Genomic DNA, 21764 nt, shown 5'->3' on the forward strand with positions numbered 1-21764 from the left:
GCACACTCCTGAACAAAAGGTGGCGATAATGCACCAATAAGCTGAATCCCAGCTACCATAAACCAAGACGAAGAAATAGAAAGATGGCGCTACCCGGCACAGTACTCGTGCAATTTAGAGCGTTGTGCAACCTTGGGCTATGTTTTTATTCCAAAAGCAAGATTGGATTAAATGTTAGCAGTAGTGTTAGGTGGTACAAGACAAAAGCTCGTACCTTTCAGGACTCAGAAACGCCAGCAGAGACAACTAAACAGGGTGAGCTACAATGCGTCACATAACTGCCTAGATGAGCCAGGTGACCATCACAACTGCGTGTAACCTCAAGGACAAACCAAATTAATATGCCTCGTAATAATTGTAGTGTTGATAAGTGTAAAGTTAGTATTTACCATTTACCGTAATACCTGCGAATTCCAATATGTCCCATTTTAGTCCGATTCTCATGTTTCCTTATTCGTGTCCAACCAGGTAACCCCAAACTCTTGAAGGAGTTTCCTGAGCCGAAGGGCTTGCTGAACAATGCTATTTCCCGTTCACTTGGAGTGTCAGACCTCTCTAATCTCATACAGTACCACTGTACAGAAAATGGAGATGTCAAGGTCAGTATTCATGTAAACTGATCAGTTCACCATGAGGCCATTTCTCCGAGTCCTTCACATTCGTGGTTAAAAATGTGGTGTTTGATTTCAGAAAGCCACTGTCACGGTCTTATGGCCCACCAAAATTGAGGTGGAGGGCTTTGCATCCAGGAGACTTGATGCTGAACGCTTTGCTGCCGCAGCTGCCTGCCAGAAGCTGAAGGTAGACAAGACACCTGGTGACTCTTGATATCGGATGAAATGTTTCTGACCGTTTTTAGATTCGCCTCAGGCCTCCCTGCACTCTATTGTAACTTCTTCTCTAATGACCTTTTATCTCCTTGCCCCCTCGCTCTCTCTCCCTCTCCCATACACACACAACCACAACCAGGAGTTGGGGGTGCTTGGTCCAGATAACCAGCTGCCCAGAAAGGGAGCCGGCCGCGGCTGGGGAGCCCGGCCGTCGGCCCTGTTTGATGCAGAGGAGGATCCTGTCCCAGATCAGGTCCCCATGTCTAGTGTCTCCCAGACTCAACCCACACAACCGCAACTACTAACAAGGTATTAAGGATGTTACTGGAAAATAATCTTTTTAGGATGGGGGTTCAAATCTGTGTAGACTGTTTTGATGTAAATGTTTTGGTGTCTACAGGTCAACTGAAGAGGACACCAGTTTGTATAAGGCTCTCTCAATGTTTCCCCAACCGAAGGCTCTCCTGGCCAGGGTTATCCAGGTGGCCACGTCCTCCAACTCTTTCAGGGTGGGTATTTTCTCCCTCTCCTTTGTCCACACAAGCAAGCACACAGACTGACTGCGTTATTCATCACTGCAGGACCCAATCATAAACTGCTCTTCCTTATCCCCGCCCCGGCGTGTTAAAACTTTTGGCTACAGGAGCTGGTTCAGTACAAGACCACCGGAGGGAAGATGAAGAGATGTGAGCTGACTGTCCGGTGGCCGGAGAACCTCACCTTTGTGGCCTCGGCTGGCCGCAGAGTGGAGGCCGAGAAGAGGGCGTCCGCGCTGGCCTGTCTCAAACTGAAGGTGAGGAGCGGCCAGTTCGAGGGGCCCGTTTCTCAACGGGCCTCCCCTGACGGCCAACTCTTCAACCCTGTGTAGGAGATGGAGCTTCTGGACCAGGAAAACAACCCTCTGACTCACGCCAGATACCACAAGGAGCAGGTGCGCGAGGCGGGGGAGAAAGACCGGCGGCCCTACCCCCTGGAGATACCCGAGTACCTGCAGGACAGGATGAGGGAATACCTGGCCGAGGTCAGTTCACCTGCTTCTCTACTCTTTTTCACATGCTGTAGTCTGCCTGGCTGCTCGGGGCCGTCCCCACACTACCCAGTCAGGGCAGAGTCAGGTGGCTGAGCGGTTAGGGAATCTGGATAGTAATCAGAAGGATGCTGGTTCAATTCCCGGCCGTGGAAAATGACTGTGTCCTTGGGCAAGGCACTTTACCCAACTTGCCTCGGGGGAATAGTCCCTGTACTTACTGTAAGTCGCTCTGGATAAGAGCTTCTGCTAAATGACTAGATGTAAATGCACCCAGACAGCTTAGCCAATGCTCGTTGTGCCCGTGTTGTGAACGGCAGTACCCGGTGGCGTTGGAGGTGAAGAGGCTGTGGGAGGAGGAGGAGGAGAGGGCCCAGCGGAGGTTGAACCAGCAGGACCGAGAGGAGGAGGACGACCTGGTGACGGACGCCATCACGGGCAGGCCCCACCGGCCGCTCTCAGCGTCCGAGGCGGAGGAGCTCTCCGCCGACCTCCTGGAGCAGTGGGAGCGGGCCAGCCCCCGGCCGGGGGTGGAGCTCCCGGTCGACGCCCACCGGGAGCGGGTGCTGTCGGAGGTGGAGGCCTCCAGGGTGGTGGTGATCGCCGGGGAGACGGGCTGCGGCAAGACCACGCGCGTCCCCCGCTTCCTGCTGGAGGGGTGCGTGCGTGGGGGCCAGGGGGCCGACTGCAACATCCTGGTGACCCAGCCCCGCAGGATCAGCGCCGTGTCCGTGGCCCAGCGGGTGGCCCAGGAGATGGGCCCCGCCCTCAAACACTCGGTGGGCTACCAGGTGAGTCCGGAGGGCTGTGGGTAAGGCCCGGGGGAGCCCGCTGGATCGGGTCACCGCGGGGGGTCTTTCTCGAACGGCACTTTTCTCACCCCCCCCCCCTCCCCCAGGTGCGCCTGGAGAGCCGTCCCCCGGAGCACAGTGGGGGGGCGCTGCTGTTCCTGACGGTGGGGGTGCTGCTCAGGAAGCTGCAGGGCAACGCGTCCCTGCGGGGGGTCAGCCACGTGGTGGTGGACGAGGTCCACGAGCGGGACGTCAACACGGACCTGCTGCTGGCCCTGCTGCGCTCCGCCCTCAGGGACAACCCCCGCCTGCGGCTGGTGCTGATGAGCGCCACCGGGGACAACCTCAGGCTGGCCCAGTACTTTGGAGGCTGCCCGGTGGTCAAGGTTCCCGGGTTCATGCACCCGGTTCGGGACCGCTACCTGGAGGACGTGCTGGAGGAGCTGGGGCGGCCCCCCCCGCGCCCGGTCAGGGCAAACCCTGAAGGACGGGTGAGTGTGGAGGGGGGGGACGGGACTCGAATGACTGGACTTGACTAAGGCGTGCATTTCATCCAAATTGTCTTGTGTGCTTTCGATAAGCTGCCGAATGTACTGTTTGTAGAATTTTGGGAGGCGCCGTCGTTGTCTTGAGTGTGTGTTTGTGTTGTCCGTTCAGGAGCCAAAAGACGACGCCACGCCCAACCTGGACCTGGTAACTCACGTGATCGAGCACATCCACAGGCACGGGGAGCCAGGTGAGGCAGCGTCTCAACACCAGTTCCCCTGCTTCGTCTCCCCACCTCCCCTTCCTAATCTCCCCCTCCCCCCCTAATCTGCTCGTGTCCTCCCCCAGGGGCCGTGCTGTGTTTCCTGCCCGGCTGGCAGGACATCAAGGCCGTCCAGGAGCGTCTGGAGGAGAGGCCGGCCTTCCGCTCGGCCTCCCATTCCATCCTACCACGTAAGAGGCTGCCCTACCACGTGTCCCTTCTCCAGCTCACCTGATTCAAATGAGCGTTTGTTATCAGGCTTCCACAGAGCTTGATAACAAACCCGTTTGAATCAGGGTTGGCAGGGAAATGTGGAAATCAGACAGGACGGGGGTCCTGAGGGGCCAGGGTTGAACACTCCTAGTCTAGACCACATGAGTGCTCGCTAGGTTTGAGCCGTCCTCCTCCTCCTCTGTCCAGTACATTCCAGTATGTCCGTGGCCGACCAGCAGGCGGTGTTCCAGCGCCCCCCGGAGGGCCGGAGGAAGATCGTCCTGGCCACCAACATCGCCGAGACCTCCATCACCATCGATGACATCGTCCATGTGGTGGACTCCGGCTCCCACAAGGAGCAGAACTACGACCCGCGGACCAAGGTGGGTCACCTCTGCACCCTGGAAGATCAATTTTTTTGGGGGGGCCACTTCTGCCTTTTTTAAATATGTTTACGGTGACAGTGTAGAAAGACTGGAGAAGCAGGGGAGAAATGGGAGGCCATGACAGAAAAAAAAGCTTTATTCAAACCCAACAATAAGCCCTCAGCCAGTTTGGTACGCGCACTAATCCAGTGAGCCACTGGGGGCGCCCCCTGTTCCCTGTGTAATGTCTGGTGTCCGTGCAGGTGTCTTGCCTGGACACGGTGTGGGTCTCCCGCTCCAACATCACCCAGCGCAGAGGGAGGGCCGGCCGCTGTCAGCCCGGACACTCCTACCACCTGTTCCCAAAGGCCCGGCTGGAGTCCATGAGCCACTTCCCTGTGCCAGAGATCCTACGCACCCCTCTGGAGAGCCTGGTGGTACAGGCCAAGATCCACAGCCCTCATCTCACGGTGGGTGGTGAGGACCGGGGGAAAAAACCCCTCTGATATAGGGGTGGCAAAGAGATTCTTTTTGTTGCCCCCACCTACCTAATGTTGAGATATTGTGCTGGTGTCTTTGATGCAGGCGGTAGATTTCTTGTCCCAGGTGCTGGACAGCCCAGAGGAACAAGCGGTGATTGATGCAGTCCGCAACCTGCAGGAAATCGGTGAGAGAGAAATACATTTGGGTTGGAAAAAAAATGAACACATTTGCATCCAGGATAGCAGGTTGCCGATCACGTTTCAAAGGGAACACCCGTCCGATATCCGCGCTTGTCTCGATCGCTGCCCTGCGCGCTCGGCCGATCTGCCATGACTGTGGTCCAACCCGCCCTCTCTCTCTCCAGGAGTGCTGGACACCAGCGAGGCCCTGACCCCTCTGGGGGAGCGCGTGGCCTGCATGTCATGTGACCCGCGGCTGGGGAAGGTGCTGGTGCTGGCGGCCGTGTTCCGCTGCGTGCTGCCCCTGCTGTCCGTGGCAGCCTGCCTGACCAGAGACCCCTTCCACAACAGCATGCAGAACCGAGCCCTCGTCTCCAAGGTACCACTCCCCCCTCCCCTCGAAAACACCAGCCTACTCCCCCCTCTAATGGCACTCTGCGTCGATGTTCCAAAGATGAGTTGATATCCTTTTATGTTGGAACGTGTATTCCGAGGTGAGAGAATGTGGCTCTGCGAGTGGGGCGAGTGACGGCGTGCCGTGTCCCTGTGTTGTGTCCAGTCTAAGAAGGCTCTGAGTGGCTCCAGCCACAGTGACTACCTGGCCCTGAGCCGAGCCGTGGCGGGCTGGAAGAGGGTGCTCCGCGAGGGGGGCCGCGAGGACCGGCAGGACTACCTGAACCAGCACACGCTGTCTGGAGCCAGCCTGCGCTTCATCAACGGTGGGACACGACACACACACGCGCTGTCACACGACACACACACACACTGTCACATGACACACACACTGTCACACGATACACACACACTGTCACACGACACACACACACACACACTGTCACAGCCCAACAGCACGTTGAGACCACTTAACGGTCAGCTTATCCCAATAAAGACGATGCATTCGCAGCTTACCCGGTCCATACACACAACTGATAATCTCACCGGCAAGGGGTTATCAGTATACCAAGGCCTATACATTCAAATAAATGACTAACACTTTTTATATACGGTAACCGAGTTTGAAAACAATGTAACGGCCATATAAAATGACAGCTGTCTGTCATTTGGGAGCCTCACAGCAGATTCCACACACACGGGTGTCTGTGTTTCCTGGTAAATGGTGTCTGTGCTGACCCAGCTGTGTGGTGTGCCCCGTCCCTCAGGGCTGATGTCCCAGTTCAGTGAGAACCTGCACGAGGCCCAGATGGTGTCGGCCTCCCCCGACTGCCAGCGCCCCTTCTCCCTCTACAACCAGCACAGCCAGCAGGAGGAGCTCATCAAGGCCGTGCTTCTGGCTGGCCTCTACCCCAACCTCATACAGGTGCCCCCCACGCGCACACGCACACAGCGGGCACACCAGTCCGTACCGAGGACTTACACACTGCTTGTGGCCAGGGGCTGTTTGGTGTTGTACCCTGTCACGGTCACTAACCCTCCTCCAACGGTTTGTGTCGCAGCTGAAGAGGGGCCTGGTGACCAAAGGAGGGCGCTTCAGGCCCAACAACCTGGGTTACCGCACGCAGAGCGGCCCTGTGCATCTCCACCGCTCCTCAGTCAACAGGTGTGTGTCCTTCCCACCCACCCACCCACCTACCCGTATCTATATTGGGAAATGTTTGGCTGCACAAGGCTTTTGGAGGGAAAAATGCTGTGGACCAATCAGCACGTGAGTGTGTTGACGAGCTCCCGCCCGTGTCCCCCAGGGGGAGGGAGGACCTCCCGAGCCGCTGGCTCACCTTCTTCACCGCCGTCAAGTCCAGCGGCCAGGTGTTCATGCGCGACTCGTCCGCCGTGCACCCGCTGGCCCTGCTGCTGTTCACCGACTGTGACCTCACCGAGAGAGGTAGGGCCCCCCCACCACCACCACCGAAACAAGACTTTTCTAAATCCCCCCCCCCCTTGGAGCTGAACAAGTCTGCGTTCAGAAAACACATTTCCATCACGCCCTAACAAGCAGGCCACTTCAACTAACCTGTCCCTTCCCCCTTCCTCTCCCCTCCCCCTTCCTCTCTCCTCTCCCCTTCCCTTCCCCCCCTCTCCTCTCCCCTTCCTCTCCCCTTCCCCCTCCCCCTCTCCCCTTCCCTCTTCCTCTCCTCTTTTCCCCCTCTCTCTGTCTCTGTCCCAGTGCTGGGGGACCGGGTGGAGGTGTCCTTCCCAGGCCACTCCCTGTTTCGCTGCGAGCTGCCCGCCCACACCTGGGAGCTGCTGTGGGAGCTCCGCACCTCCATCCAGACCATGGTGCAGCGCAGCCTGAGGGCCCGGGGAGACGCCCACAGCCAGGGCCAGGACGGGGAGCTGCTGGCCCTGCTGGTGGAGCTGCTCCACAACACAGACTCCGACTCGCAGCAAGGCGACAGCGAAGTGGACTAGTGGTGCTTCAAAAATCCCTTTTTTGGGGGGAGGGGACGGTGAAGTTCTGCTTCCAGCCTGCAGGGGGCCCTGTCTGCGTGTCATGAACATGGTCAACGGATACTGAAGAATCAAGTCAACAGTAAAAAAATAAAATAAAACAACAACTAAGAAAGTCGGGTGATTTGTAAACTGGAACATGAGGGAGAGGGATTTCAGAATGTTTGGATGGCTGCCTTGATTGCTAAACTGTCTCTGTTCGTCGTGCTTCATGCTGTCATTGCTCCATCCAGCCTTGAAGGCTGTGCACACTAGGTCAATGAAAATTATTGTAGACTTTGAAGTGTGAAATCATGCAGGTGAGGAAATCCATTTGCTTTGAGTGGATTTTGGACTTGATATTTGCTTTCTTAAAAGCAGGAGTTGAATACTTAAACTCTGTTAATGAGTACGGCGAGATGGGGGAAGGTGAGATTGTACATTACTTGACCAAGTGGAAAAGAACCTCTTTCAATGAAGATGTCATGGTCAATGGACAAACAATATCATTTATTGTTACAAATGATTCATCGTATTTAAGTAATATATGAATGTCAAATAAATTTTGAAAACACTCGTGTGTGTGTGTGTGTGTGTTTCTTTCCATAAAGCCATAACTTAGAAACACGATGTGGATGTTCGTGATTGGTCAGAGGGTTCTGGTGTGATGAGGTGCTAGTGTGTCTCTGGCAGGCTGCTGCTCAGGAGAAGTCCTTCATAAAGCGCAGGTGGAACGCTGTCAGACGTCTCAGGGCCTCCTCCGCCCTCTCCACCGATGTTGCCATGGAGACCCTACAAGGACATGACGCCGTAAAAAAAACCCAACCTGGGACGTGCATCGTTGATTCGCCATTCAGAGGTCTATATGAACATTCTTTGGTCAGTCAATGAGACGCTATTGTCACTTCATGGCTTGTCCAAAAACGAAATATCATGAAATACTATCATTCTGTCAGGCATGAGGTAGGGATGGATACGGGTTTGGGTGGCTCCGTGAAGACAGTTGATGGATGTACTGGATGTGAAGGCTGAGCGGTGACAGGAAGAGAGAGCGCTACCTCAGATGGTGTGTCCCCTGCATCTGCCCGTGCTCACACCCCGGTGCCACACACAGCCCCTCCTCCTCCAGCAGCCTGGAGCAGTACAGCAGGTCAGGCTCCAGGGCAGCCTCCTGAAGGGTCGACACAACCACACAACTGAAGAACCGCTCCCCATTCTACTAACCTCCGCTCGGCCGTTAGTATAGTCCACCATCTAACGGGAAATGTCCTGTGTGTAATGGTGTAACGGTTGTCTGACCTGGGCCTGTTGGATTGCTCTGGGCGGGAGGTGCAGTCTGGGGAAGACGAAGGCTCCTCCCTCCACTGTCTGACAGCTGACCCCCGGAAGGCTGTTGAGGACCTCCAGGGCCCGGCCCACGTTCTGGACCAGCATGGCCCGGATGGCCTGGGTCTCCTGCAGGGAAAGGGGAAGAGCCCCAAAATAACACCAGCTTCCAATAAACGAGCGGGAGATGCATTGTTGCGTTGTCCAGATGATCCAGCCCACCTGAGTGTAGACGGGGTACGAGGGCTCCCCCGGCCTGGGAGGTTGAGCCATCAGTTCCAGGGCAAACTGGCCAGACACAGGCGCCCCAGCATCGGTGGAGAAGAGGGTGTGGACATAGTCTATGATGCTGGGGTCCAGGTTTACCAGCTCCACGTAGCCTCCTCGCAGACCTGCCCTGGGGGAATGACAGACAGTTGGATACAAGTTCTTGTGCAGTAGTGCTGGTTATAAATGACTGTATCGGTGCTCTGGAGCCATTAAACTCACTCTCCCATGAGGCCTTTGGAGGCTGAGTGGAGGGAGGCCAGTTCCACTGTGTGAGAGAAGGGGGGCCCCATCTCTGCCAGGACTCTCTTATAGGAGACAAACGTATTACCTTTCCCAAATATCATGTCTTGATACACCTGAAGACAAAAGTGAAAATGTTTGTCAGGCTTCATTGGTGAGGCTTTTATCAGGTAACTTTCAACCCAACACCCTCCATCACCTCATCAGCCATTAGGAAGAGTTTCTTCTCTGCAGCGAACCGGATGACTTCTTCAATAGACTTCCTGCTCTGGACATGACCTAGCGAAAATCAATTTTTACATTTGTCACATGATTCAATCAGCGAGGTAAGGAAATTGCATAATAGAGAGGTGAAACTGCTCTCTGAGGGAGTCAGATGGCTGAGCGCTGAGCGGTGAGGGAGTCGGGCTAGTAATCGGAAGGTTGCCGGATTGATTCCCAGCCATGCCAAAATGACGTGCCCTTGGGCACGGCACTTCACCCTACTTGCCTCGGGGGGAATGTCCCTGTACTTACTGTCAGTTGCTCTGGATAAGAGCGTCTGCTAAATGAGTAAATCTAAATGTGATCAACAGGACCAGAATGGTGTCAACTCATCACCTGTGGGGTTTCCTGGGTTGATGACGTAGAGCACAGTGGGCTTGCAGCTGCCCTCAGTGGCCCACAACGCTCTATGCAGCTCCTCTGTCTGCAGCACCCAGCCTGGGCCCTCCCTGAGGTAGTAGGGCACAATGGCAGCCCCGAACGCCTCTAGGATCATGTTGACGTTTCGGTAGCCAGGGACTGGAGTCAACACACCGGTCGGGGGCGAGCCTTCACGATGGACCAGCAGCTTGAGAACTTTCTAGAGCGGAAGAGCACAGGTGAATGGGAGTGGCCTTGGTTACGATGACGGAGGAGGATGGAGGAGGAGGATGACGGCGGTCTGTACCATGATTGACCTCTGGGAGCCAGTGGTGATGTAGATGTTGTCAGGGTTGGACGGTACACCTCCGTCTCTCTGACATATGAATCTTGCTACACTTTCCTGAACGTGACGTATGCCACTTGTGGCTGCGTATGAACCTACGGTTTAAAGACAGACAACAGAAGCGAAAGAAGCCAACTGAACAAAAACAGGCTTTATACATGACCAGACATCACACAAAACAGCCCTGAACCGTGAACCTCCCCATAGCAAACTCTCTTACCCACACTCCCTCCCTCGCAAGCACCCAGCAGTGCTTGAGCCCTCTCTCTGACATCGATTGGAAGTTTGTCACTGTGGACAAGCTGTGGGTAATAGCAGGCTGCAAGAACCTGAAATACACAACAGACAGACATGATATGGGACAGACAGATGAGCCAACGGCAACAGATGGAAACAAGCTGTATTAGAACGGCAGTTAGGGGGGACAGACAGCTTTACCTGTCGGACAAACGATAAAGGCCTCACTCCTCCTCCCTGAAGATCGCCCCAGAAGACGTCCACCATGTTTTTATAAGGCTTTTTCACACCCTAGCGGAAACATGGAAGACAAACCAGTTGTGGTGGGTTTCCAGTGAAATTCGCTGACGTTGGAACAGGAGAGCCAGAGGAGACTCACGTGTTGGAGCTCCTCTCTGAGCTGCTCCGCTCGCCTGACGAGCCTCTCCAGCTGTGAAGGCATGATTTTCCTCACATTCTGATTGATCTCTCTCAAGAGAGTCATGTCGCGACGCTCTATCTTCTTTAGGATCGTCCGCGGTCCAATACGTCTGGCCCCCTCTCTTTTCTACAGCCTGCCCCGGTGATGCTCCCTGACAGGGTCGTCTATGGGCCTCCCAGCTGTATTTCTGAGGAAAGAGAGAGCGAGTCACAGATTCTCTCCTCACCGGTTTGTGACTGACTTCGTTTCTAGGTGTTCAGTTAGTCACAGGTACTTAAAGGGGACGTTTGTCATCAAGGACGTTGAGCTGAATTGAGTGTTTTTGAGTAAATGAACATCCCTTAAAAGACACACATTAACACGTAGTTGATATATCTCAGGCAGTGAGGTTTAGACTGAGACGACACACTACAAGGGATTATTCATTCTCGCTCACTCATTCACTCACTCGAGGAATGTAGGATGTCACAACAATTATTGATTTCTACATTTACTGATCACGTATTGGGACTAGACCTGCCTATTAGGTACAGTATGTATGCATGTATGTATAGTAATGTCAACGTAGTAAAGTTGTAGTAAATCAATATCAACTTTTTGTTTTGTGAATTATTGTACAACAAATATGTATTGCAAAGAGAAAAAGTTTAATCAGTAAATGTCTCAATTTGGTGGGTATTGGGAGATCTTGAAATCAACAGCAGCTGGGTATGTACTCCTTGACCCAGTTTCCAAGACATGCCTAGTCCTAGACCAAAATCTTTTTCAATGGAGATCTTCATTGAATTGTTCTCTTAATTTAGCACTAGGCTAAATCTATGTGTGGGAAACTGGACCTCACAGTTGAAGCAGGTCTTTGCACGGACCGTTATGTTAATTGTTTAGCGGTAGAATCTTGCATCGGAGGTAAATAGAGGACGTACAGTTCTACTTCCTGTTTTGATTTCCAGGTCGGTTTCGGTTCTGGTTGTCAACAGGGCAGTTAGCGATCGTCCATTCTAGGCACCAGCTAACAACAATCTAACTACTAGCTATGAAACCACATCAATTTATACACAGGTAGGCTGTAGAATTACTCTTTCTCAACGATCCGCTTTGACACCTGTCGTTCCGAGCGGTGTGTCAGAAATGGCACTGAGCTCTGGTGGATGGGCTCCTACACCCGTGGCAGCCCCGTCCCAGGTTGCGCACAGTGGGCCTCCAATGGCTAGCTGCAATACCGTTTTAATGTCGGTACGCGTGTCTGTTTGCCATTCGGGTATTCGGCCGCTGTGTCTCCCTGGAGCTGGTGATGAAGCTCTTCGTCTTCAGCTTAGCATGGACCCTAGCCGGGCTGGGGAGTTTAGGCTAGCTCTCCGAGACTCAAGCAGAAGCGGCCGCAGTGTGGTAACAATTTTCTCCTTACACGTGTTTTTTTACGATTTTATAATTACATGGTGGAGTTAATTAGTCATATTTCCCTATAAGTGGATCATAAATGTGTTATCATCTGAAATAATAATATGTATGACCTGACGTAACAGTCGAACGCCCTAGTCTTAGCTTTGTGGCACATCCACATTTACTGTAGCAAAAAAATATACATAATGTTTGTCTTGCATCATACTTAGCAGTTGTCTTGTCAGTCACACTTGGAAAGTACCAGACTATAAACTGGAAAGATTCTTTTGTAAACGAATCCAAGTAAGCTCCTAAGTTTTGTGAAGAATACAAATGTCCACATACAAAGGTAAACATGGCACCTTCTTTTAATCCCACAGTTCATAGCCGAGTTTGATCTGCGCTCTGTGCAGTATGAAATCAAGTCCCCTCGCTGTCATGAGATGCGTCTGGCCACGCCTCCACACGACTGCATCCGTTTCAACTTCCGCTGCGACAGAGAGGCTCAGGAATGGGCCACTGTGGTGATGTCATCACTCAGAGAAGCTCACAGAGGTCAGTGGGACAACTCTCCCGCTGTCTGTCTCTCTTTCAGCCCCTCACCCTGCCACTTGTGTCCCCAAATTCCTATCTGGCCTGAGAACACTAGCCTTGCTGTTAGAAACCGTGGTCTGAACCCTGGCTTTCTTTTTCAGTGGCAAACAGTTCCCCTCATCCTCTGGACGACAAGCCGCAGCCGCAGCCGCAGCAGCAGCAGCACACAGCTGCCATAGAGCAGTGGACTTCAGCCTCTTTACCCCTCACTGGTGAGGCCCTTCCTCCAGCCTGCCTGGCCCTGGTCTTTGCTCCACAACCACAGAACAATGGGAAGAACATTTTCGATCTGTCTGTATCTCCCTGTGTCAACCTCCCCCCCCCACCCTCTCTCTTTGTCTTTCTTTCTCTCTTTGTCTCTCCCCCTCTGTCTCTCTGTCAGAGGAACTGTGCTTAGAGCTGGCCCGGGCGATCGAGGCAGGCGACACCCAGGCCGCCTCCCTGCACGCGTCCTCCCTGGCCCGGCAGAAGCCGTCCCTGACCATCCAGCTGTCTGAGAAGAGCTACACTGACGGAGAGATCAGGTGAGGCGGCCCGTCCCGGCCTGGGCGGGGGGGGGGGGGTCTGTCCACAGCAGCCGCTGGTGTTCTAGCTAGCACGCGCTAACGAAGCCTCCCGTCTGTCTCCCAGTTTATCCGTGGCCGTGGAGGACGTTTCCTCTTCCTGTTGCGTGTCGGTGAAAGTCTTCCCCCACATGACCGTCGCGGCGCTCAAGCAGCAGGTGAGAGAGGCACTCAAACCTCCGCTCGTTTCAATTCGGTGTCCGCGAGCTCCCCGCGCAGAAGCAGAGCCGCCTCTCCTCCCTTCAGTCTGCGTAACGAGCACGCTCCCTGTGACAGGTGTTCCTGGAGTATGGCTTTCACCCCCGGGTGCAGCGCTGGGTGATCGGCCAGTGCCTGTGCACCGAGCCCCGGTCGCTGGCCTCTTACGGGGTGCAGAAGGACGGGGACACGGCCTACCTCTACCTGGTCTCCGCTCGCCACAGCCGCCTCACCCGCCAGCTGTTCCAGCAGGACCAGGAGAGCGCGCTGCTGGCGCCCCCTCCGCCCCCCAGCAACGGGCCCGCGTCCCAGGACTGGAGGGGCTACAGCACCCTGCCCTCCAGACTGAGCCACAGCAGCCAGGGTGGGGGGGGCAAACATGTTGCGGTTCCTTTTGACTAACTTTGTGTTTTGGTGACTTTTTCCCCCACACTCCCTATTGTCTCTCTCTCTTCCCACCTTGTTATTATATATATATATAACTGTCCTATTGTGATTGGTCGTAGGGAGTGGAGGCGGGGCTGAGAGAGTGGGTGCGGCCGAGATCACGGACGCCCTCAACCTGGAGATGCTGCAGCTGAACGACAAGCCGCCCAGTAAGAGTGGCAAAGCCCAGGTAAGGGCCGTTGGGGCTCCAACCAAACCTAGGTTCCCAGTCTGGAACGCTTCTGTCAGAGGAGCTAGCCATGGATGCTACAGTCATTCTACCCTTTCACCCCGCAGACTGAATGGGCCTGTCCCTCATGCACCTTCATCAACAAGCCTTCTCGTCCAGGCTGTGAGATCTGTGCCACGGCCAGACCCGACACGCGCAAGGCCCGCATCCAACAGGTAGGTCACCTGACTGCAAGTCCATATTGCTAAGTCCACTTCCTGTATTTGTCCAGTGACTCAGCTTGAATTCCCGTGCTTTAGGAGAAGGGAAGGAAAGAGGACCAGGGAGAAGTGGCCGTGCAGAGTAGCTGACTGCCTGTCGCACGGACCGTCATTCCCTGAACAGAAGGCCGACACACACACACACACACTCTCGTTGTTTCCTCTCTCCCTCGAACGCTCGAAACTGGAGGCGGTGTTACCGCCAGGATAAGCCCACAGAACTACTGACAATGTACTCACCCTCGTGCGGCGACAGGCCTGCTGGCGGTCAGGTTGCTGCGATGCTGCAGACTCCTGCTGAGCTACGGCTGAAAGGGTGTCAAGAGAACGCCTCTGTGTCTCTCTCTCTCTCTCTCTGAGGGTCACTCGGGCCTGTTCAATATTTATTCTAAAGGGGTGGGTCAGGGTTGGATGATGTGCGCTGTTGCCTCAGAAGCAGACTATCCCAATATTTATTTTAAACACAGAGGGGTCGATGCCTCACTTCTCTTCCATCGTTTTAACACCAATGAAGATGAGAGGATGTCATACGACTAGGCTGATGGACGTTGACATGCGAGGTGAGGTGATGAAAGGAAAAGACAAAGGGGCGACATGTGTTGGTTGGCACATTGAGAGGAAAGTGCTTGCTTTAAAGGCATCGTCTGCAGAAATTGACAGGGTTTTCAAAGTGCTTTTATTTTTATAACATTGTATCATTGGTGTATTCTCTGTATCAGAATGTCTAGAGTTATTGATGTTCATTCGTTTGACCTATTTGCCATAAGTTACTCTGAACTGTGATTGTGATGGAATGATTTGTTTCGTCAGAACATAATACTGTAACCGGTGTTAACTGAATAAACATATGTTCATAAATTGGCTCTTGGCTTCCACATTATTTATGTAAATAAACGTGAAACTCCCAGTCAGTTTTCGGATTTATTGGTTTGGCATATAAATGTGGTTGTGCACAGAGGGCTCAAATAAAGTTATCAAAACAAACAAATATAAAAACATTAAAAGCAACATACGTTTGTACAGTGGATACGTTCAACTTAGATTCTCTAGCGTCAGACTAAGAGTTGTCTGGTATCACACCTGTGGGGCCTGTACCCCCCCCCCCAAAAAAAAACCCCCAAAACAAACAAACAAATTGACCATATAAATAAAAACCAGTGCCAGCATTTTCCCTCTGCTATCCAAACCCCCCACACCACCCCAATTTTTTTTTTTTTATGCGCACGAGCATTTAACCTTTAACTTGTCAACCCTATGAGTGTCTGCATACAAATCCAACCAAAGCACTCAACTCCTCCCCCTGTCCTCCTCAGCTCGTCAGGTCCTCTCCTCCCTCCCCCGGGAAGGCCCAGTCCTCGGCCCAGCTCAGACACCCTGCAGCCGGAGAGCCCCCTCCCCTGGCCCCAGGTCCGGGATGGCTGTGGGTGAGGGGAAGCTACTTCCAGAAGAGGATGTTCCAGAGCAGCAGCCAGCAGGGGTAGACCAGCAGGGCCAGCAGGGGGTAGAGCAGCGAGCCGTACAGGGCGTGGTCCAGGATGCCCTGGGAGAGGACGGACAGGTAGAGCATCCAGCCCTCCAGCAGGGACACGGGCATCTCCTGCAGCTCCTGGAAGAGGAACACGCAGAAGAGGAGCGTGCAGGCGGGGCTCAGCACCACCATGAGGAAGGCCGACAGAACCCTGGAGGGCGGACAGGGAAAGAAGGGTGGGAAGAGAGAAAGAAAAGGGGAGAGAGAGACACCGACAAGGACTTAGAAAATAATCGACACCAGAGAGCGTTGCTGAACGAGAAACTGCAACCAAACGGAACCGAGAGGGACCAGCAGGCGCGTGCGAGAGGCTCACTTGGGCACGTGTGGGGTGATGAAGGCGGCCAGGGGCACCAGGGTGAGGGCCAGGATGAAGCCCAGGGAGAAGTTGATGAGGGCGGTGCAGCTGAGGAGCACGGCCAGGTACAGCACTGCCACCAGCTTCAGAACCCTCCAGCCCTGCTCCGTGCCCTCTCCCGACACCAGCCTGAAACACACACACACACACCACCGCAGCTCAGCACCCTGTATGCTAGTGTGTGTGGGAGAGTGAGAGGCCATGTGTGAAACGTGTGCGTGAGCTAATGAAGTGTGTGTGTGTGTGTGTGCGAAAGAGAGACCAGGTTAGATGTGGGTTCCTGTGCTTGCATGTGGATGGGCAAGTGAGATGTGTGTGTTCCAGTGTATGTGTTTGTGTGTGTGTGTGTAACCAGGTGAGGGGTGTGTGTGTGTAACCAGGTGAGGGGTGTGTGTGTGTGTGTGTGTGTGTGTGTGTACCGGTGTGTGTTGTGTGGCAGGGCTAGGCCGGCTGTGTAGATGGCGATGGCCGTCAAAACCACCGCCTCGGTCTGGGACACCGGGAAGTGTTCCACCGCCGTCTCCTGAGACAGGATGGGCAGGGTGTAGAGGGCAACGCCCGTCATGTGACTGATCACCACCGGGGTCAGAATAGACAGAATCCCAGGGCTGGACGCCTGCGAGCCAGGAGGGGAACGAGAGGGGAGGAGGCGGGGGGTGTTACGAGAGACAAGACAGACCAGGAGGGGAGAGAGGGGTCAAAGTTCGGATCTGATTCATCTCCATCTCCATGGGTCAGATCTCCTCAGCATGTCCCCCGGGGCAGGGGGACAGGAAGGGGGAGCGTGACTGACCTGCTCTGCCTCGACCTGCCCCTCCTCCGTCCTGGGGGCGGCGGCACCCAGCTGAACCCACAGGTCCAAGGCCTACACCGGGGGTTAAGGTCGACAAGTACAGGGCTACGCACGGAGGTCAGCAGCGCGACTAGGGGAACGTGCACACGCGCAAGCATCAAAGCCAACACGCAAACAACTCAAACAACCAAACCCTCACAACACCCACACACACTGCAGTTTGCCCGTGAGGCAGCCCGCGAGGCGGCCCGTGAGGCAGCTTTCAGCGGGGGTGCCGTGCGCTCCTCGGCTGCTGGTGCTGGGGGGAGGATACACGCAGGAGGAGGATGAGGGCCAGCAGGCCAAAGGCCGGCATGTAGTAGCCAATGGAGACGAAGCGAGAGAGGGAGGGCATCAGGTAGAAGAAGTAGGACTGGTGGAGACGCTCCAGGAGGTTGTTCAGCTTCCGGTACATTCCCTCCAGGAGCCTGAGGATGAGGCCACACACACACACACACACACAGACATCAGGAGACGGTCTTCCTGTGCATTTAGTAACCTACACTGAGACGGGTATAGTTCAGTCACATCAGCTCTGGGTCCTGACCTGCCGATGGTAGTGATGTCCGTCTTGTACTGCCGGAAGCTGTTGATGCCTCGCAGGGTGGCCGCCTCAATGTGGTAGCGCAGGAAGAGGCCGTGGTCCCCCCAGGGCCGGCCACTGGCCTGCTTCAGCACCATCAGGCTCATGGTCTGGACGGCGTGGCTGTAGCCCGACGCCGTGTCCCAGTCGTTCCTCTGGAGCTGAGGACGGGAGGCGAGGGTGAGCGACGGCCTTCTCCACCACCGACATGACCAAGCCGGTGGTCAACCGGGTAAGCGGGGGCCCCGGGTTCAATTCCATCCACCCAGGAGGGGGGGGGGGGGCAATTTTCCTGCTCTCTCCCTGCTCTTCTCTGTCTCCATCGAAATAGATCATGCAGAAGGAAACGTCCACGTGGTCCTACCTTGCCCTGAATGGTGCAGAGCACGCCGATCTTCTGGCAGAAGGCGTGGAAGAGGTTGGCCAGGTCCAGGTTGGGCAGCTGCCCGTTCAGTCCCTCCAGGACCAGGTCCATGCTGGTGATCTCATCGCTGCTCAGCTCCAGCGACAGCGCCGCCTGGATGGACCCGCCCCGCCCCTGCAGGGGCGACCAATCCATGCCTGAGGGACAGAGGGGAGGGAGGGGAGGGAGCGGGGGGTTTGAAATCAACGCATTGGAAAAGTAACAGGTGTGAGTGTGTGTGTGTGTGTGTGTGGGGGGGGGGGGGGGGGAGATGTCAGGCAGCCCTCACCGGTGGTGTTGGTGTGGTGGTATCCCTCCAGCCAAGCCTGCGTACCGATCAGGTCATGCTCGTTCACCAGGAAGATGATGTCCTTCGCCCAGAAGATCTGGCCTATTGACCAAACACAACAGGCTCGTCGTCCACATGAGACACGGGTCCATGACAATACACGCGTGAAACCCACACGCACGTCTATAGGCTGGGGTCAGGACTAGTACTTCTCCTTCAGGCGTTGGATGTTGGATGGCTGTCCCGATTCCACATTTCACTAAACACCCAAACTTAAGGCTAATGTGTGGGGGGCTAGGAGGGCAACTCGGTGTCGAGGAGCGTGTACGTGTGTGGGCATGTGTGCGTGTAAGCGTGTGTGTGTGTGTGTGTGCAATGTACTCACTCCTGAAGTACTGGGCCAGGCCCAGCAGGAGCCCCACTGCCTGGTTGTTGCTGTTCCCGGGGCTGCAGGGGGCCGTCAGCACCAGGGCTTCAGTACGAGGCGCCCTGGGGGCCCGCAGGATGCCGTACACGTTGGTGCCACGCACCATCTGACCCACAGAGGACACAGACAGAGGCCAAGGGACACTTTACAGGGGGAAACGCAGGTACCCGACCACTCGCGGACTACAAAGATGGCCGCTCCAGGAGGCGCAGAGGGCTGCGTGTTCCTGTGTCCCATCGCTAACGTCGCCTCATTGTACATGCGGGCTCCTGTTTGTCCCATGACACTCACGTATCTCTCTTTGTTTTCGTCGGGGAAGGGCAAGGTGCGAGTGAAGCTTTGGGTGAACACCTCCAGCCCTCGAGCCTGCATGGTCTTCACCAGCCAGTCCACCGGCATCCCTCTACACACACACACACACACACACACACACATATACACGTCAGAGTCAGGACAGGTCTGCTAACACTGGCTGGGTTAGGAGTTTTGCTGGTAGAGCTGGCTTGTCTTACTCACCCTGCCTTCCTCTTGTGAGCGGCAAATTCCTTGCCCGTGGCCAGTGCCCTATCCCCAGCTGGGAAGCGTTCCTCCACCATGGTAGAACCCATGGCATTCTCCGACATGTAGGTGCGCAGTGTAAATGGCTCGAAGGCCAGCCCCATGAACCAAGCCACGCCCGCCATGTAACACACCACACTGAAAAGAGAGGCCTGGGTTCAATTCATATTGATTCATGTAGTCGTATAATTTCACACACTAGCATAGACCTGTTTTTGATTGTGTAGGCAGTGTAACGTTTTAGTGAAAAGTGCATATAATTTTGTTTTGCCCCAGGCAACATCCCAAGCATTCAACAACAAGCCTTTTTATGAATGACAATATAAGTTATTCACCAGATTGGTGCGTTGAGGCGGGTAAGGAGTTTGGTCAGGGCGCGCCTTCTGTTAGGGTCCGACAAAAGACCCATGGTCCAGTTCCAAGGGTTGTCTCAGCGCGGGACCCTGGCTAGGGCAAGGGGGACACAGTGTGGAAAGTCCCTTTCTTAATGCACTTGCACTAATGGTGAAAGAACGGAGGAGGATGGAAAAGAATGGGCCACATTTGACAACACGAATTGACATACACACACAAAAGACAATCACGTTGATGGTAGAAAGTACGGTTGGCTAACGTGCAAGCTAACTAACTACCGCGCAAGCGAGCATCAACCCTAACGCAAGCGTCACATATCTGACAGCTTGTGACCGGTAACGGGTAAGATATACTAATTAGATAAACGTTAATTAAGTTTTAGAAACAGAAATACAATCAGCCTACCTCGCTCACAGCAAAACCGGTAAACCACCAAGGGTTTCTGCAGGTGCAGCTGTTTTGGCCGCTGGTCTATAACGTGTTTTCCGTGTTCCCTGTCGGAACCACAATACTGCGTACCAATTTCCGTTGAAGCAAAGATGGTCAAAAACGAGATCTCGCAAATTAAATTACCGGCGGTCTTACACAAACAGCGATTTTGTACACCACACGTTAACTGTTGAAACGTTCATAATTTTGGATGCATGCTTTATATTCGGATTTAGGTATTTGTCTTAGGGATCTATTCGTTCCTAGTTGAATGTGTAATTTAAACAAGAGACATCCATTCGAGTTTAATGTGTTTACTGTATTTATTACAAATGCATAAGTAAATGAAAAAAAACACCTTCCAGACCCCTCCACAGGTCTCAACCCATCAGTCTAAGTACTGAGTCCCACATCACTCTCCAGTCAGCACCGACACCTCCTGTAAATGTTGACGGACCACCTCGTCCAAAACCTTGCTCACTCCCTTGCATGCAGTCATGGCTGCCTCCATCAGCGTATCCAGGTGGTCCTGGTGGAGTCTGGCGTCCATCTGCAGCAGAGCGATCTGACCCCCGCGGGGCAGCAGAGCCAAGGCCAACGACGTGCCTCCTCCACTCTCCTCTGCATGGCACAGGTCTGCCAGGGGCGTCTCGTCCACGAAGCCAGCTGTGCAGGCACACACGTAGTCCCGCATGGGGATGCCTGCGTCAATCACTGCCAGGGTAGCAGCATTCACACACGCACTGTAGTTCCCACCGTCTGACTGCAAGATCTAGTAGGAGAAAGGAAAACTCATGAGTGTACAATAAAGGTATAATAACATGGAACATCCTCGCTTCGTCAAATCTAGCACCTTCACATAGATGTCTATTTGCGAGCGAGGGTACAGTTGAGTCAACACAGCGGCTTCGAATGTCTGCTTGAGGTGAAGGCTCATCTCTGTGGACTTTCGGTCTCCATGGGGTCTTCTTTTCCTCTCTGCAGTGCTGAAGGTGGCCATGCTGTACTGACAGTTGATCGCTGCTCGGTCATAGAGAATCTTACTGCGGCCTACACGCACCTGGTGATATCAGGAAAAAAATGATATCAGAGATATTACTCTCTGAACCGAAGACAGTCAGGCAAAAGCCTGACAGATATGTCTTATTGTTCCTTAAGTTAGTCCTGGTTGATCGTCAACATAGCTCTGCTATAAGTTTTACATTCTTCTTTCATTTAACAGACGCTTTTATCCCAAGTTATACAGCTACAGTGATTACAGTGAATACAGTATGTGCAGCATATCAAGGGAAAAACACTGTCCACAGTTCTAATAGTAATTCCTTGGTCAGTTTAACTGGTAGGCCTACCATAAGAGGTGATGTAGCCTACAATTAAGTGCAGCCTAAGTTTTGGAACTTTATGGTGATCATGAGATGCTGCGTGCAATAGATTGCTTTTTTTTGTCATTGCTGGTTTAAATATATGACAGTCATACTGCATAGTATTACATATTGTAGTAAATGCAATTTCCCTGCGCCAATACTCTCTCAACTCTGGTACTCTAGTAGGCAGCAACTTATCTAAACGGTAGTGTAAATGGTGGGTAGCTAGCTAGCTAGCTAATGCTTACTTCATGTGGACCATACACAACGGCGAGGGCCTTGGTATTTCCCTGCTCTATGTATGCAGAGCCATCGGCTTGGGCGAAAACACCCATGCGGGCTTGGACTTTGCGAAGTTCGGTGGCTTTTCTTCCATCCAGACGATATCCCTGGTCGGAAAGTAATTCCAGTCCTGCCATGTTCGCTGTGTGTGTCGCTGTGATAAACGCGTGTGCACAAATCAAAAGACTACGTTACCCAGACGCCCTAACGCACAGTAAGTGGGGGTAAAAAATAAAAATTATAATCTCAGAAACTCAAATG

The 21764-nt window shown here is 53.9% G+C and overlaps 5 protein-coding genes across 8 annotated transcripts; 2 read left to right on the forward strand and 3 right to left on the reverse strand.

Moving 5' to 3' along the window:
• Window positions 1–49: 49 nt before the first annotated feature.
• On the forward strand, window positions 50–7597 carry dhx30 (DEAH (Asp-Glu-Ala-His) box helicase 30). The gene is made up of 20 exons (XM_084706960.1): window positions 50–255; window positions 469–599; window positions 691–801; window positions 970–1139; window positions 1231–1339; window positions 1474–1623; window positions 1699–1851; window positions 2178–2648; window positions 2756–3139; window positions 3306–3384; window positions 3483–3587; window positions 3817–3992; window positions 4238–4444; window positions 4560–4641; window positions 4822–5015; window positions 5196–5355; window positions 5797–5954; window positions 6091–6194; window positions 6337–6476; window positions 6759–7597. The coding sequence occupies exons 1-20, from the start codon at window positions 84–86 to the stop codon at window positions 7001–7003; spliced, it is 3501 nt and encodes a 1166-aa protein (XP_084563086.1). The 5' UTR covers window positions 50–83; the 3' UTR covers window positions 7004–7597.
• On the reverse strand, window positions 7513–12411 carry LOC146270873 (alanine aminotransferase 1). The gene is made up of 12 exons (XM_084706972.1): window positions 12228–12411; window positions 10444–10672; window positions 10266–10355; window positions 10048–10156; window positions 9789–9922; window positions 9458–9701; window positions 9057–9136; window positions 8837–8973; window positions 8570–8744; window positions 8321–8476; window positions 8080–8192; window positions 7513–7813 (listed from the first exon to the last, which is right to left on the reverse strand). Exons 2-12 carry the CDS (start codon window positions 10546–10548, stop codon window positions 7723–7725), a joined length of 1434 nt encoding a protein of 477 aa, XP_084563098.1. The 5' UTR covers window positions 10549–10672; window positions 12228–12411; the 3' UTR covers window positions 7513–7722.
• sharpin (SHANK-associated RH domain interacting protein) lies at window positions 11407–14954 on the forward strand. 2 transcript variants are annotated; one of them, XM_084706974.1, is made up of 10 exons: window positions 11422–11544; window positions 11771–11871; window positions 12246–12420; window positions 12561–12671; window positions 12842–12983; window positions 13090–13180; window positions 13299–13584; window positions 13727–13836; window positions 13944–14051; window positions 14136–14954. In XM_084706974.1, exons 2-10 carry the CDS (start codon window positions 11803–11805, stop codon window positions 14184–14186), a joined length of 1143 nt encoding a protein of 380 aa, XP_084563100.1. In that variant the 5' UTR covers window positions 11422–11544; window positions 11771–11802; the 3' UTR covers window positions 14187–14954. The 2 variants fall into 2 exon arrangements, with proteins under 2 accessions (XP_084563099.1, XP_084563100.1); XM_084706973.1 differs by having other exon boundaries at window positions 11407–11871.
• Window positions 14955–15004: 50 nt separating this feature from the next.
• On the reverse strand, window positions 15005–19925 carry gpaa1 (glycosylphosphatidylinositol anchor attachment 1). 3 transcript variants are annotated; one of them, XM_084706968.1, is made up of 13 exons: window positions 19834–19925; window positions 19410–19517; window positions 19033–19212; window positions 18808–18919; window positions 18475–18622; window positions 18090–18191; window positions 17762–17958; window positions 17362–17558; window positions 17089–17242; window positions 16776–16847; window positions 16402–16598; window positions 15941–16111; window positions 15005–15775 (listed from the first exon to the last, which is right to left on the reverse strand). In XM_084706968.1, the coding sequence occupies exons 2-13, from the start codon at window positions 19481–19483 to the stop codon at window positions 15532–15534; spliced, it is 1848 nt and encodes a 615-aa protein (XP_084563094.1). In that variant the 5' UTR covers window positions 19484–19517; window positions 19834–19925; the 3' UTR covers window positions 15005–15531. The 3 variants fall into 3 exon arrangements, with proteins under 3 accessions (XP_084563094.1, XP_084563093.1, XP_084563092.1); XM_084706967.1 differs by having other exon boundaries at window positions 19410–19521; XM_084706966.1 differs by having other exon boundaries at window positions 19410–19572; window positions 19834–19916.
• Window positions 19926–20155: 230 nt separating this feature from the next.
• exosc4 (exosome component 4) lies at window positions 20156–21683 on the reverse strand. The gene is made up of 3 exons (XM_084707966.1): window positions 21470–21683; window positions 20711–20917; window positions 20156–20629 (listed from the first exon to the last, which is right to left on the reverse strand). Exons 1-3 carry the CDS (start codon window positions 21638–21640, stop codon window positions 20270–20272), a joined length of 738 nt encoding a protein of 245 aa, XP_084564092.1. The 5' UTR covers window positions 21641–21683; the 3' UTR covers window positions 20156–20269.
• Window positions 21684–21764: the final 81 nt, after the last annotated feature.

Source organism: Hypomesus nipponensis, chromosome 10 (genome assembly GCF_054491055.1).
Source record: "Hypomesus nipponensis isolate SF chromosome 10, ASM5449105v1, whole genome shotgun sequence".
In the NCBI taxonomy this organism is placed as follows: Eukaryota; Metazoa; Chordata; class Actinopteri; order Osmeriformes; family Osmeridae; genus Hypomesus; species Hypomesus nipponensis.

Coding starts and splice junctions, on each gene's coding strand:
- gpaa1 (XM_084706968.1), bottom strand. CDS start 19,483: ATGGGTCTTTTGTCGGACCCTAACAGAAGGCGCGCCCTGACCAAACTC. Junction 17,243..17,361: donor GACATCACTACCATCGGCAG/GTCAGGACCCAG, acceptor CCTCATCCTCAG/GCTCCTGGAGGGAATGTACC. Junction 16,599..16,775: donor GGCAGGTCGAGGCAGAGCAG/GTCAGTCACGCT, acceptor CCTGGCTCGCAG/GCGTCCAGCCCTGGGATTCT.
- exosc4 (XM_084707966.1), bottom strand. CDS start 21,640: ATGGCAGGACTGGAATTACTTTCCGACCAGGGATATCGTCTGGATGGA. Junction 20,918..21,469: donor TTGTGTATGGTCCACATGAA/GTAAGCATTAGC, acceptor TGATATCACCAG/GTGCGTGTAGGCCGCAGTAA. Junction 20,630..20,710: donor AAATAGACATCTATGTGAAG/GTGCTAGATTTG, acceptor TTCTCCTACTAG/ATCTTGCAGTCAGACGGTGG.
- LOC146270873 (XM_084706972.1), bottom strand. CDS start 10,548: ATGACTCTCTTGAGAGAGATCAATCAGAATGTGAGGAAAATCATGCCT. Junction 10,356..10,443: donor TCAGAGAGGAGCTCCAACAC/GTGAGTCTCCTC, acceptor TGTTTCCGCTAG/GGTGTGAAAAAGCCTTATAA. Junction 8,974..9,056: donor TCTTCCTAATGGCTGATGAG/GTGATGGAGGGT, acceptor TTTTGTCTTCAG/GTGTATCAAGACATGATATT.
- sharpin (XM_084706973.1), top strand. CDS start 11,614: ATGGCACTGAGCTCTGGTGGATGGGCTCCTACACCCGTGGCAGCCCCG. Junction 13,181..13,298: donor TCGCGGCGCTCAAGCAGCAG/GTGAGAGAGGCA, acceptor TCCCTGTGACAG/GTGTTCCTGGAGTATGGCTT. Junction 13,585..13,726: donor ACTGAGCCACAGCAGCCAGG/GTGGGGGGGGCA, acceptor GATTGGTCGTAG/GGAGTGGAGGCGGGGCTGAG.
- dhx30 (XM_084706960.1), top strand. CDS start 84: ATGGCGCTACCCGGCACAGTACTCGTGCAATTTAGAGCGTTGTGCAAC. Junction 1,140..1,230: donor CAACCGCAACTACTAACAAG/GTATTAAGGATG, acceptor TGGTGTCTACAG/GTCAACTGAAGAGGACACCA. Junction 3,588..3,816: donor CTCCCATTCCATCCTACCAC/GTAAGAGGCTGC, acceptor TCCTCTGTCCAG/TACATTCCAGTATGTCCGTG.